Source organism: Vidua chalybeata, chromosome 5 (genome assembly GCF_026979565.1).
Source record: "Vidua chalybeata isolate OUT-0048 chromosome 5, bVidCha1 merged haplotype, whole genome shotgun sequence".
Classification (NCBI taxonomy): domain Eukaryota; kingdom Metazoa; phylum Chordata; class Aves; order Passeriformes; family Viduidae; genus Vidua; species Vidua chalybeata.
The window spans coordinates 52448338-52463572 of NC_071534.1; the positions used below are offsets into that span (position 1 = coordinate 52448338).

At 40.1% G+C, this 15235-nt stretch overlaps 1 protein-coding gene across 7 annotated transcripts in view; it reads right to left on the minus strand.

The window, feature by feature from the left end:
* The window catches only part of ZNF800 (zinc finger protein 800), a 52940-nt gene extending 44829 nt beyond the window's left edge, over positions 1 to 8111 (minus strand). For 5 of the 7 annotated variants that reach the window (XM_053942649.1, XM_053942643.1, XM_053942647.1 and 2 more), the window contains exons 1-4: positions 7556 to 7604; positions 7373 to 7480; positions 4961 to 5056; positions 1526 to 1669 (exon numbers count right to left, since the gene is read on the minus strand). In XM_053942649.1, coding sequence (XP_053798624.1) covers positions 1526 to 1669; positions 4961 to 5056; positions 7373 to 7433 — 301 coding nt within the window. In that variant the 5' untranslated portion in view covers positions 7434 to 7480; positions 7556 to 7604. Of the gene's footprint in view, positions 1 to 1525; positions 1670 to 4960; positions 5057 to 7372; positions 7481 to 7555; positions 7605 to 7810; positions 7862 to 8071 lie in introns of those variants that run through there. The other 2 variants (XM_053942645.1, XM_053942644.1) reach the window with 2 other exon arrangements.
* Positions 8112 to 15235: the final 7124 nt, after the last annotated feature.

A 15235-nucleotide genomic window follows, 5' to 3' on the forward strand; every position in this document is an offset into this window, starting at 1 on the left:
TAAAAAGTCTTTCCTATTTTATAGACCTTTTAAGACTACTTCATGATTATATTGAGTGCATGGATTTTTCACAATGGTGTGCTGAACTTTTATTCCTGTCTCCTGTTCACTATCTTTTATTTATTGGAAAATCTCTCACTTAGTTCAATAACTATACTCAATTTTATATAAAGCACAAGTATTTATACAGTATTATTCAGAGTGTGTAGTATTATTCCTTTTATTTGCACCTCTCATAGTGAACAGTGGAAGTTATCTTATTTGTATGTTACTTGCATGTTATTTCATATTAACATATGAAAGTTAATCAGAAAGTTAAATGAAGGCTAGAATACCAGGAGCTGGACATTAAGTCTTTCCTCAGGGTAATCTTACTTTGCTTTGAAACTATTACATCTGAAGTCACATGCACTTGTAACTTTGCTTTGAAACTCTGAAGCTTCTCACAGAGAAGCTCTGTGACTCTCTTAACTGGCCAAGCAAGCTCATTTAAGGAAGGTGACAGTACCAGCCTTTTCACCTTCTCCTTTCAGCTGACACCATGTGCAAAAAGAAACATCAAAGTATATCTCTGTTTGTTCCTAAATTTTGAAATATTGAGCAGGAAGGCATTACTCAGGAAAGAAAATTCCTCATTGCACCTATATTGATCTAGTGAAAAGATCAAGATAATAAGCTTTACAAACATTTTTGAATGTTGACACATTTCCAAATTAATCAATTTTACTCAGATTAACAAAACGTTATCACTGGAATGAAACTGTAGTAAATTTCTCTTTCCATAAAAAATATTGTTCTTAGCTTTTTTCCTCATCATTTAAGTAACTTCTTTTAATAAATAAAGCTTATTTTCCACAACAGAGATGTTCGGCTAGGCATGATCACATAGGATATGTTAAAGCAGCATACAGTGAAGTGAAGCAGGGGAAAAGAGACAGATCCTTCTCCTTCAAGCACAGATCGTTAAATAAAAGGGTAAACTTTTAGTCTGTGTTTCATACTGACTAAAACCAAAAGACTGCATTCATGACACAAGCACTCTATTCTCTCGGTACAAAAGAATATTAAGGATCTTGACCCAGGTCTCTTCACAGGAGCAGCAGAAGTCCATCAGAGCTATGGTGGCCTAGAACTGAATCACCCTGTCAGACCCACTGTCTTCTGTGAGATTAGCTTCCCAGTCCTTTGACATGCTTTTGGTATCTCTCACAGTAAAGGACAGATGGGAAAGAAAAAGGGTAAGAAGGAATAAGATGTGTTAAGAGTGACACTTAATTAAAAGGCTAGATGTATAAACTAGCTATCTGATTATGATATTGGCATGGCTCTTGGTTGTTAATTCACATAAAGTCATTGCTGTAGCTCCTTCAATAACATAAAAGTGATCTACATACGATACTACAGAAATTTAGGTCCACTTCGGTTTTTTGCATTTTGTTTCAGGTATGTTTGTGTAAATGGTAATGAAAGATAAATTTTTCAACTTCACATAGCTTTATTAAACATTTAAATTAATAAGACTTACTATCATCCATCTGAAGACTTGGAGGACAATAAAACTTTTTATGAGTAATTAAATTTGGTAATCCTCTGAAGAGACTCCGGCACAATTTACACTCAAAAATGGTGTCCACATCTCTTAACAAGATATGTTTAAGTTGTTTCGTTCCTGTAATAAAATAAATATTACACTTATGGAAGGCTTTCTGTTCATCTCTTAGCTCACATCATCCCATGAAAGCGGAATTAGACCATGATTTTAGACCATGAATAATTACATCATTTTATCTTTTAGTGCTACTTCATTTGTAATGGAAGTTTATGATATATGCTCCCAAATTTCACTATGAAGACAAGACTGAGATTAAAAAAACCCTCAAGGATTACACACATTACAGTTTACAGAGAAGGTGCAATGATTTACAATAAAAACTAACATCTAACATTAGGAAAGAGTTCTTACTACAGTATTTGGTTGTTGCAATACAATTGCCCAATAGGAAAAAATAAGCACGTAGAGCATTTAAAGAAGCCTGTAGTATTTTTTCTTTAGGGTTATCCTACAGTGCTAAGAAAACAAGACACATACAGCTATTTCACATAGAAATGGCACCTGGTAAGGCAAAAGACTAAAGCATTAAATAGACCAAAGAGAATAACTATAACAGGTCAAGTCCAACAAGCCAAGTCCAAGCTGGTGACACTTAGGCGAGATAGTAGAAATGTAGGCATATTATCAGCCTGAAGAAAAAAAAATACATACAACTTAAATCTGAAAGATCTCTACTAAAACATAGAGAGTGTGATAAAATATGTCAGCTTCCCAGACTATTATGCATTGTATACAAAGATAGTTAGATCTAGCATTGTTGAAGTATTCCAGCTCCTGTCATTTTTTCTACTCTTCAAACTTAGTCCTTCATTTCTCACCTCATGAAAATTATGAATCTAAGGCCTAAAATTAGCAAAAGATTACTAAATGATGCTTACCCACTCCAAATTAGAAAGGAGCACTAATTAACCAATTTCAGCTATTTTACCTATCTTGATATTTTTTAGAATTTAATTATTCAAAACTAATCAAACAAGGAAAAATATAATGAAGCTGGACCACCAATAAATAATACCAAACACCTATGGAACAGCAGCAGCAAGACATTCTTCAAGCTGAACTACAAGGTCAAGTGTTCTGTCATCTTATCACACTTCTCCTAAGAATTCCTTTGAAATTCCTTTCTCAGAGTCAAACTGCAGAACTATTTTCTAAATTACAATCTTTCAAATATTAAAAATTTCATAATAGGCAATAGTTTTTCAATACAAATGGGCCTTACCAAGAAAACTTATTTCTTAGTGCAATAAGAGTACTACAAAGCTTTCTAAATCTGAGTTTCAGCAAAGCACAGTGTCTTATTCAACAGTTCCTTAAAAATGGTATCCAAACTCGACCGTCCAAGGCTACCACGGTTTCTGTCCCCTCCTATGCCTTTCCAAGCCATATCCACTGCTCTTTCTTTGAGTGTGACTAACTTTACCCTCATTTGACCTGCATTTTTACAGACTACCGAACTGTTTTTATTACTATATATACTAGTATATTTAGGTATATAAACATATATTATATATTTAGGCAACAAATAAAAATTGTACAGAGTTCCCCCCAAAAGCAAGCTTTTTACTCTGATCTCAACAAGATTTGAATTTCTGCATATAAACAAAATCCAGTTGAACAAAACCGAAGATGCTCCATGTAGATAAAATTCCATGCTGTTCATGCATGCCCTAGCCACAACCTCATTCTCAAAGAAAAAAAAAATTCTCCATTACTACCTAGTCAAGGGACATACAGGTTCCTCATTCTCTCCCGTTATATTGGTATTCAGGCTCCTGTTCAGGACTGAAATGTTTTTGTTTTTTTTTTTCCCAATACAAATTACTGGACTTAAGAACTACTGGATGAGATTAAAGGATTTATGACATATTGGAAATCGTAGTATATGACATGGTAGTCATTCTGACTTCAAATCATCCTTATATCCAAATCAACCTTTCACAGGTGGGAGTAAAGAAAAATAATTGGTCCTTTTGAAATAAACTACAGACACTCAGAAACTTATCAAAACAGCAAAAAAAAATTTAAGTAACTGAAGTCTTCTCTATTTTTTAGTCACATCTAATTGTATATTGTGATGGCAATGCAGATGATACCTTGTCAAATTCTGTTAATATTTGTAAACGTTGATGCTAGAATAATATCACAGTCACAACACATCGGTAGAGAACACCAGTCATAAATATCTGTCAGAAATTCCAAAATTTATGACTTTTGCAAGCATTTCTTTTTTAGAAAAAAAAATTCAAATTCACTTTTTATTCTTAATGCTTTGAATGACAGAAGCTTTTGATAAAATTACTTAAACAGTTATGTACAATACTCTGTCTTAAATTCCTATTCCTTTACCACAAGACTCAAATACTCTCTTTCCATAATGAAATGTTGCTTGTTCAAAACTAGCCAGTAAAATCTTTGTCTAAGTCCTCTTGCCTTCTGTCCAACCTCCCTCATGCAGGTGACTGATAATATCAAAGTAAGCTATCCATTTAACACCTGCCAGTGAGGACGATCGGCAAGTAGCTCAGAGACAAAGTACCTGCAACTAGTTTGTGCTATTACCAGTAGCAGATTATTCCATTAATCTGCTTCAAGCAAAAGAAATCTGTCACACACCTCTGAGGCCTCAAGCAAGCTAAAAAAGGTTACTAATGAATAATCATACATCCCATTTTTGTATTAAGTTATTGAAACGCTAGTGGACAACTTAAATACTGTGCCCATTTACAAGACTCGGACCAGACATGCATCTCATTGCACAGCAGCAGTGTTTTAATACACGACACATTTCATATAGTTAAAATATCTATGGGAAAAAAATCTAGAAACTCATTGATAGTAGCACTAAAGACCAAGAGTTGTGAAAGTAAAATGTTTGGTTTGCCACATCAGAAGTGTAGAAACAGCTTGAAAACACTGAAGGTTTCAATCTTCCCTGGCATGCCTCCTCAAATGCTTAGTTGTTCATTGCTACGTATTGCAACTCACAAAATCAATCAAGGAACAGCTTAAAAGTAGTATGATGAAGGAATTTAAGATGTTCAAGATTAAGTTTTTTCTTCACCTCAGGAGTTTTATGATAAACCCATTGATAATAGCAGCAGAAATGACACAAATCAGAACAACAAACTTAAAAATTAAGGTTTCTGAAGGATAACTATACAGCAAGATCTGTATCTTCATTACCTTCTATGAAAACCCTTACTAAAAGGAATACCTAATTCCAAAAATCTACAAATATTTTGTAGATATGCATAAAGTCAGGTGCTGGTTATTTTAATACACTGAATAAACATAACACTTTTAACAAGGTAATGAACTTCTTAAGGGTAAGACATGGTTTCCTACCTGATCGAAAACACTCAATGATTTGTTGAATACCAGATTTTGATGTTTGCAGAGGCTGCTGCAATAATGGAGGATCACCAGGTTCCAACAGATGCACTGAAATATATGAAAGGATAATAAGCCATTAGAAAACATTCAGGTAATTTTTTTAATTTAGGAATCTCCCATACATACAGTAAACTAGCTAAAAAGAACAGCCAGGACTACAGTAAAAGTAGTCTTACTCTAAAATTTTCACTTATATTGAATTAAAAAACAGTCAACACTGAATTTTCCAGCTATGATACCTTCTGACAGTGTGCTGTAATTTTGATCACCTTTCTGTCTGTATTCAAAGCTATATGTAAAAAACACAGAAACATATAAATATATAAAACCAAATTAACTCACTAGAAATGTCCATCAAGTCAAGTAATTCCACAGAACAATCTACCTGACTCCCATTGTTAAAACTACATGACAAAATACAAATACTCATTACCAAATACTTCACAGAACACTATGTGACTTCAATGTTGCCAGTATGCACCTAAACATTGAAGACAAATTTAAAGTAGCAATGATCAGAAAAAAGCACAAGCAAAGCTACATAGCATATACAAAAAAAACCTTTCACGTAACCACAAAAGCTGCATTCAGGGCTCAAATAAACTGCTGAGGGAATACTTTATTTCTGATGTTTCTTTCCATATCATATTCTTTGCAAAAGCTATTGAAACTAAAACATATATTAATCAGAATTTTTAGCAATTCCAATATGCAGTATTTATGGACATGAAAATTAATAGCACTCCATTGCTGTATATAGATATGGCAATTAAGCTTTGCCCAGAGGGAACCCAAATTTACAGGACTATTTCTTGAAGCAGGCGTTTGCAAAATCTTTAGTTAGGTCTTCTTTTATATTTCTTATTGACTGAACAGCCAGCCTTGCACTTCATAAACTGGATCCCACCTTAACCATTTCGTTTGATTTTAATCCCATTGTATGGTTTTCGTTTCTAAATGTAGCACTGAGATCTCAAATAAATTTATTTTTCATAAAGGCCAGTGGAGGCATAGTATAAAACTATTTAGAGATAATAAATGCAAAAAGACTAAACAAATTTTGACAGGAATGTTGAGCTAAAAGGTTATAAATAAATTCTAGCTGAAAAGAACATCAGAAGACAAAGCATCGTAAAAAAGGACAACAGAATGAACATTCCACCCAACTATCCTGCTCCCATAATATACTATTATAAATACAAACACAAAACAACCATGACAAATCAGCTAATCATTTGGGGATATCTAACACAATGGCATATTGTATTCTACTAGCCTAATCCCTACACTTCCAAATAAAACATTTTGGTTTGTATACAGTCTCTAATATGCATGTACCAACTGACATCAACAGGAGTAACACAGGTGAAGCAGACCTAACACATCACTGTTAATTTGTCAGGCAAGAAAAATATTTTTGTTTTTCTAAAGCATTAGAACAACTCAAAACCATTTCATCATCAACATAAAGTAATGTTTCTACTAACTGAACAATATCCACTCTCAAATTACATTTCACTAAAGAGGCATAATCAAAGTCACTGTGCTCACATTTTCGTCTGTTAATTCCCCAAACTGATGCCTTTCTTCTCAAAACAGAAGTGAAAGCATCCAAATAGCACCTTTCTTTCAAAACCGTAAGTGAAAGCATCCAGATAAACTCCACAATAAGGCCAAAAGAAACAATATAGCCTTCAAAAATACTAATTATAACAATAAGCAGAATAAGTTCAAAAGCATCTAAAAGGTTGGCCAAATCTTCAGAATATTCATTACAGTTTCCACTGATGGCATCTTTCACATCATTCAGGCATGGAATGTAAAGAGTTGTTCTAGGACTTGGTGGGGTTTTTCTCCTCTAAGACTAAGATTTTCAATTTCACCAGAGTTCACCAGAGAAGACACAGTAAAAATATAAACAACAAATGCAAATGATTGCAAGAAAAACCATTTTACAAAAAAAAAAAAAAAAAAAAAAAAAAAAAAAAAAAAAAAAAAAAAAAAAAAAAAAAAAACAAAAACAAAAAAAAAAAAAACCAAACCCTTGAGAACACTGCACTTTTTGGAAACAAAATGATCAATTGCTTTATACAAGTTATTCCCTTCCTGTGCTCACTGCACACAACGCCCATGTGGCGGCCTGAGGATTATCCCATATGCTGGAACTAAAATAGTCTCTTCCTGAAATGATTTTAACGTGACAGTAAAAGGATACCAAAAAAAAACATTTCCAAACAAAATTCAGAAACTTTTTATACCTAGAGCTGACACTAATGATACACATTTGCAATTTGCTCAACAGTTTCTGCAAGTTTTTAATGAAGGAGACACGCAAAACAGCCGAAGCATCACACACCACTATACCTGGGTCACAGCATCCATGGTGATGGTGGTCAGTCTGACAACACTTGTCCCTTAGAGGCATTTTCCGTGCGCACGACCTACTGTCCTTCTACATCCAGCAGCTCGGTTCTGTTAAAATAAGCAAATTAGCAGTCACCGGCGAAGCACAAGCGGCTCAGGAGCGCGCCAACCCCGCACACCCACTTCCTACGGCAGCACGGCCGGGCAGGCCGGAGGCAGCGGTACCCCTGGCGCAGGAGCAAGTTCCCATTGTTTTCGGCAAGGTCTCACGACGCCCTCTGCAACGGCCGCGGAGAGCACGGCCTCGCTCCCGCCCCGCCGCCACCTGCGCCTCGGCCGCCGGGGAGAGCCCTAGGCCGCCGCCCTCCCCATCCAGCGCGACCCGGCCGCACGGCCCCGCGCCCCCTCCGTGACGGCGCCGCCGCGTTCCGTCCCCACCTCGCAGCCTCGTCCCGCAGCCCCGCCGATGGGACGCCGTCCCTGGGGTCCCGTGGGGAAAGCCGCGTTCCCGACAGCCCGGGGCTGCAGCGCGCCCGCCTCCGGGCCGGGCGCTCCGCGGCGCTGCCGGAGCCGGAGCGGGGCGCGCCCGCCGCCCGCCACGCGCAGCCGGGCGGGAGGGGCGCGCGGCCGCAGGTGACAGCGGGCGCCGACGCCGAGACGGGGCGGGCGCGACGGGCGGGTACCGCGGGCCGGCCCTACCTGGAGAGGACGGGCGGCTTTCCCCTCCCCGAATTAAACTTTATTCGCCCCTGTCCCGCCAGAGCGGCGGCCGCTGACCCCGGAGCCGGATGGGCACGGGGGCAGGAAGTGACTGCAGTCCTGGCGGAGAGCGCCCGCCCAATACGCAGGCGCCGCGCTCGCCGCTCCCCGGCCGGGCCGCACAGGTGCCGGGCGGCGGCTGCGGACGGGGCGGCCCGGCCCGGCCCGGGCCGCGGGGTTGTGGCGGGACACGGGAGGAGCCCCGGGCGTGCTGAGGCGCAGCGCCTGCTACGGGACCGACCCGCCGGGCGGAGCGCGGGGCGGGAACCGGCGCCGTCTTTGTCCCGGCGGGGAGAAAGGCCCGCGCTGACCGCCGCGCACGCCCGTGATGCGCAGCGCTGCCCTAGGGCACCGGTGCCCGGACGCACGTGGGAGCAGCCAACATCCCTGGAGCTGGCGTTTCTGCCCCCTTTCAGCCTGGTCTGCGCCATTACGGTGTAAAAGAAAAAAATATGAACCAAACCACCGGTTGTTCTAGTAGACCTACCAAGGAAAAGGATAGATTTATGTTCTGAATACTTGGAGGGAAAACTCATGTTCTGAAAGAGAACTGTGTGATGTCTATGCCGAATGCTGGCCACAGGACGTCGGTGCAGTGAGTGGCAGGGCAGCCGGTGTCTCCAGACACGTTTCCACAGGGTCCTGTTTAGTCCTGTGCTGTCTTAGTGCCCTTCTGTAGGCACCTCGGGTTGTTGAATAGGTGATACTTGGCTTTTGGCAAAGGAAAGGGTAAGATTAAATCTTCATACACTTAAGGAACAACTTGTACCATTGAAGAAAAATCTGTAAGGTCAGGTCAGGAATAAGCACATCATCACAGGAAAAAAATGCTTAGTGATGGTACTAACACAAAAACAATCTGTGAAGCTTTGGCTTTTAATAGCATCACTTACTGGAGGTAGGACTGATGGTTTGAGACTCAGTTCCAAGTCACTTTACAGACTGTGCGACAGTAAGATGTCTCACACTTTCTCAAATGAGACATGGAAAGACCTTACCATCTGTGGCCATCAACTAGCACACAATAATGTCTTTTAAAACATGGACATTGATTTAATCAGTAAGTCTTTTTCCCAAGCAACATGAGACCAAATTCAAACTCCATCAGTTGCATTTGGGTTTTGGTTAATAAACTGGAAACCCCTTTAGTGCCAGAGAACAGTTCCAACAGCTGAGTGCCAAATACCATCTTAACCCTGAAGTACAGCAGAAGTCCATTGTAACCTTTGTGTCAGACAACCAAACGCAGGTTGTTGTCTATGTCTAGAGGTGCTCTCACCTTGAGTTTAGCTACATCCTGAGCTCTGCTCTGTGTGTTTTAGACACGCAGTGGAAGAGGCATAATCTTTGCCAGCCATGCAGCTGCGTTCAGCCCATGTAGAGAGCACTTGGATAGAACTGTAGAGCTCAATGAACACAGCTGTCTGCTCTAGTTCTGCACAATAGCCTACTGACTGTTGTACTTGACAGAGAAGTATTAAACTTAGAGAATTAACATTCCCCACCTCCCAGGAGACGCGGGAATCATGGTCAATGATTTACATTCTCACTGATAACACTGCACTACGAATATTGAAATAGTAGAGTTAGAGCAGGAAACTTTGCATCTGGGACATTTACTAGGAATTGGTAGCCTTGTCACCAATATAATTTTACTCAGTGATCAAAAAGTAAGAAAGGAAAAATCAACCAGCAAATCATAAACCAGCAATGAAAATTTAGAATCTTTTGGTTGTATTTAGGTTTCTCTGTTTAGCCACTCTCAACAGAACTTTTTTCCTCCTTCTAATCCAATGAAAGTTTCTCTTTTTGAAGCCTATAGCCTATATTGTGCTTGCATGGTAAGATTTTGGTATTGACTGGCCCATAAGACTGGCTTGTCTGAGAAGCTTCTGGAAGCTTCCCTCATGCTAATGCCAGCCAGCTCCAAGATAGACCCACCACTGGTCAAGGCTGAGTTTGTCACTGGCGGTAGTAAAGCCTCTGTGATAACACGTTTAAGAAGAACTGTTTAAGAATTACTGCACAGAAGTAATTGTGGCCAGAGAAGAGAGGAGTGAGAATATGTGAGAGAAACAGCCCTGCAGACAGCAAAATCAGTGATGGAAGATAGGGCAAGAGGAGGTGCTCCAGACACTGGAGCTGAGATTCCTCTGCAGCCCGTAGTGCAGGCCATGGTGAGGCAGCTGTGCCCCTGCAGCCCATGGAGGACCACAGGGGAGCAGAGTTCCCTGGAGGACCCCACACCAGAGCAGGTGGATGTCCAAAGGAGGCTGTGACCCTGTGGGAAGCTCACCCTGGAGCAGGTTCCTGGCAGGACCTGTGGCCTGTGGAGAAAGGAGCCCACCCTAGAGCAGGTTTGCTGGCAGGACTTGTGATCCCATGGGGGACCCATGCTGGAACAGTTTGTTCCTGAAGGATTTCCCCTCTGTTGAAAAAAAGGACCCACACTGAAGCAATTCCTGAAGAGCTGCAGCCTATAGGAAGGACTCCTCTCCCTAAGAAGGAAGCAGCAGCAGAAATAATGTGATGAACTGACCATAATAATAACCACCTGTCCCCATGCACCACTGCTGGGGAGGAGGTAAAGATTTGGGAATAAAGATAATCCCTGGAAGGAGGGTGAAGTGGGGAAAATGTGTTTTTAAAATTCATTTTACTTCTCATTATCCTACACTGATTTTGATTGTGTTCAGTTGATTTCTCCAAGCTGAGTCTGTTTTGCCCATGACAGCGACAGATCTCTCCGCATCCTTCTCTCAACTCATGAGATTTCATTATTTTTTCCCTCTCCTGTCCTGAGGGAAGGGATAGAATAGCTTTGGAGGGCAGCTGGCATCCAGACAATGCCAAGGGCCATTCTTTCTTGTCCTTTTCTTATTCACATCCAGAAAAGTGAAAAGTTCCTCCTTCTTAATAACCTCCATTCAGTGAAGCATTGGGATTATGTACTCCCAGTGTTCTCTTCAAGATGAAGGTAAATGCCTTTAGCCTCTCTGTCACATGCTCCAACCCCTGGAACCACGTTGGTTACCTTCTTCTGGATACTTTTAATCTTCTAACTATTCCTTGCATACTTGTGAGCCCAAACTGGACCCAGTGTTGCAGATGTGGTTTCACAAATGGCAAGTAGAGAATAATTCTCTCACCCGCTGTGATGTTGATGCGGCACAGTAGAGCAGTTAGGCTTAATTAACCGAAGTTGCAGTGTTGGTCCTCATTTCACTTTTTAACTGGGACCCAACAGGTTCTTTTTGTGGAGCTGCTGTCTCATTACTCAGTCCTCAGCCTATACCAATGCTAGGGGGGTTTTGCCCTAGGTGCAAGGCTTTGCCCTGTCGGGGTGTTCTCCAGCTTGTTGAAGGTGTCCTCACAGGGCAACCCTGTTCTCCAGTATGTCAGACACTCCCTGGTTTCAGCCACTCATTTCATCATAAAAGACCATGACATGGATTATACAAAATGTGCCTTTCTGGCTTCCCCCTCTCCAATTTTAGAAATTCCAACTAACGTCAATTTCTCTATTGCCGTATTTTTTGGGAGGTGGAAGTGCATATTTTTGGAAGATGGCCAAACAGCAACTGAAATCTTATTCTGTCTTAAAAATATTTTCATAACTTTTGTGTTCCATAACTTTGTGTGAACTTTGTGTTTATAACTTAAGGAAGACCTTAAATGGACACTGTTGCATGAATGTGTAAATCTTAGTAATTTAGCTGACCTTGTAAATTCTTTGTGGGTGGAAGACCCTAATCTGTATGTTGCTGTTTAACGCCTCATGGAGTTTACAATGTAACTAATTAGTAACATGGGCAAAAAACACACCCAAATTTTGACCAGTCAGCCAGTCACGTGCAAAGTGTCTCTGGGACTGATAAAAGCTGCCAGCGCAGATCAGGTATAGTTCCACCTGACCGGGTAGAAGGTGCCTTCAGGAGGGTGCTTGCAAAGTAGAGTAATTTCAGCCAGTAGCCAGCCATTGAATAAAAGAAATTTGGATCAGGGTAGCAAAGATTCCAGTACAGCTCACTTCACAATACAGTGCTGCAGTTGTTCACCCATGAAGTTAAACTGGAACTTAAGTCCAATTTGAGTTTCGTTGAGTGTACAAAGAACAAGCATATGATGTTGCCTGACTTTGAAAAATAGAATATTCCCCTGTAAAATATGAACAGTAATTAAAATTTATAATAACTTTCTTTTTGTCTTATATAGATAAGATTCAATGAAAATGAAAAAGATTTTTAGAACAATACATAATTCTTCATACAAGAAGAATAATTAGCTTGTATCCAGGGAACATGGAAATTTACAGTGAAACCAGATACAATGTAAAATGTACAGGATGCATTTGCATATAACAAAGGTAAGGATGAAAATACTTTTGATGCATTTCATGTAAATTCTAGGCATAAAATATATTATTATGGGAGGGGGATTTGAGTTTAGCTTTCATTCTCTGGCCAATGTTCTCAACATAACCATCAGGTTTTGAAGCAGAATCTTTATTCATTATCTTCTAGATGATGTGGAGCTGGTGAGAAGTTTGGTACTAAGTCTTGTGCTACTTTTTAATTGCTTCTGGATTGTGAATATGGCTTTGAAAAATTCAAAATTCAGAACAATTTCTCTTAGTTACAGGATTGTGCTTTCAGAATATATGAAGTATTCTAGCAAGGAAGGTATATTTTTGGTAGAGGATATTGAAGTGTTATCACAAACAGTTGTGATAGTAGGTTTAGTATCCACTGAGAGGTTTTGTCTTGCCAAAGGGCTGGCAGTAACACCTGCTGAGATGCCTTGCCATCTGTTTATACAGCTAAGAGCTGTAAGATTTGATTACTAAACTTTTCCTCATATGCTATGACCACTAACATTTTTTCTGTATTTGGGATGCATTTTGGATGAAGCACCTGGCTTCACAGTCATTTTTCCTAGAAGAAAATAATTGTAAATATGAGTGAATTAATGCTGTGACACTGCACTGAACAGAGTTCATTTTTGCAGAGGTGAAGGTAAAGTTGCATTAACCCTGAAGGATCTCACATGTAATATGTGCTAATCAAGAATTATCACAAATCATAGTCATAAAGTGTTTCACTGCAAATACAGATATTCCAGCATTCCTTAATATATCACTCTTCATCTATTTACTCATTTGATGTGGCTTCATGTAATGTCCTTGCTGAAAGCATCTCATGAAAATTGTATATTCAGAAATTCCATATTAAACAAATTAATTATTAAAAATGATAACAAATTAAACATAGAAGCCTGAGAGAAATTCAGACTCCTTCAAGGACAGAGGCACCCTGCAGAGAGACCTCAATGAATCAAAAAGATGGATAATCACCAACTGTATGAAGTTTAACAAGCACAAGTGCCAGAATCTGCACCTGAGACAGGGCTATTCTGTTTGTGTGTATGGGCTGGGGAGCAGGAGGCTGGAGAGCAGCACCACAGAAAGAGACCTGAGGTCCTGGTCAATGCAGGTTGGAGGGCCAACCCTGTCCTGGGGTGCATGAGGTACAACACCACAGCTGGGCAAGGGAGGGAATTGTCTGCTCTGCTCTGAGCTGGGATGGCCTCACCTCCAATGCTGGGAACAGATTTGGACACCACATTTAAAAAAAAAACTATGCTGAGTTATCAGAGAGCATCCAAAGGGGGGCCACAATGATGGTGAAGGTTCTGAGAGGGAAGCCAGATGAGGAGCTGCTGAGATCTCTTGGTCTGTTCACCCTGGAGGAGATTGAGGGTAGTCCTCACAATGGTCTTCAGCAACCTCACAAGGGGAAGTGGAGGGACAGACACTGATCTCTTTACTCTTTTAAGTAGTGAACAGGACTTGAGAGAATGGCATGAAGCTGAGTTGGAGGAGATTTTAGTTGGATATCAGGAAAGCTTTTCACCAAGAGGGTGGTCAGGCACTGGAGCAGGCTCCCTCGGGAAGTGGTCACAACACCAAAACTGACAGAGTTCAGGAAGCGTTTGGCCAACACTCTCATGCAGATGGTGTGATCCTTGGGGTGTCCTATGCAGAGACAGGATTTAGACTCAACGACCTGAGAGGTCCCTTCCAACTCAGCATATTCTATTATTTGAGCGCATTAAGACTCCTTTATTAGTCTCTGACCATGATGGACAAATGGGTAGAACATTTGCCAAGGAAGTAGAATACCTTGATTTCAAAATCCTAAACTACAAGTTAGAGACCCCTTTTAAGCATAAGCCACAGTTAAATCAGGAATTCAAGAGCTGGGGGACTGTAGAGGCAATTAACAAGGACAGCCTGATTCTACTGAGAGTGAACTTAACTTGAGGAAGGGAAAAAACAATATTGCATTCTGGTTGCAATTCCCAATGTTGTTTATTTGTTTCTGTCCAAGGATGTATTAATGGAAAATGAATAAACCAGTCTTTAGAGCACAGATAAAGGTGAGATCACTCAGACAATTCTGTGTTGCTTTTTCCTGTATCAATCACCTCAAAAAAAGAACATTATAAGTTTTCTGTGTACTACAAATGAAATTATATGAGCTAATTATCATGATATGATTCTATAATCCAATGCAACTTGCTTACAGTATTTAAACTGTGCATACTTACATGCCTCATTTTTTTGGTGAAATTTTAAAACTAAATTCAGTTATATTTGCATCAAGTCCACATTTGCATAATTGCAATGTTTACACTATTCTTATGCTGAGCCTTGACAGTGTCTTACAGAAAATCCCTGGGCTAGAATAATTCTGAATCTTAGTCAATGTGTATTCCAATCTAACAAGGAGCTTCATCTTCATGCTCTCTTCCCCAATTAACATAAAGCTTCATTACCCTTTTGTGATTAAAAAAAAAAAAAAAACCCTGCTATGTGTATTGTTTTAGCCATAATTCATTTATTTACAAAGTTATTAAAACTCATAATTAATTAGACTTCTCATGAGGTCTAATTCCCCTCTGTGCTTTCTGGTGCATGACTATAAAGTTTAGCAAGGGGAACAATTTGCATTGCATCTCTCCCCTGGAGGTCCTTGTCATCATTTGATCATGGATTCAACCAATTCTGTTGTTTTCCCTTTACACCCTTCAGCTTTGATTCCT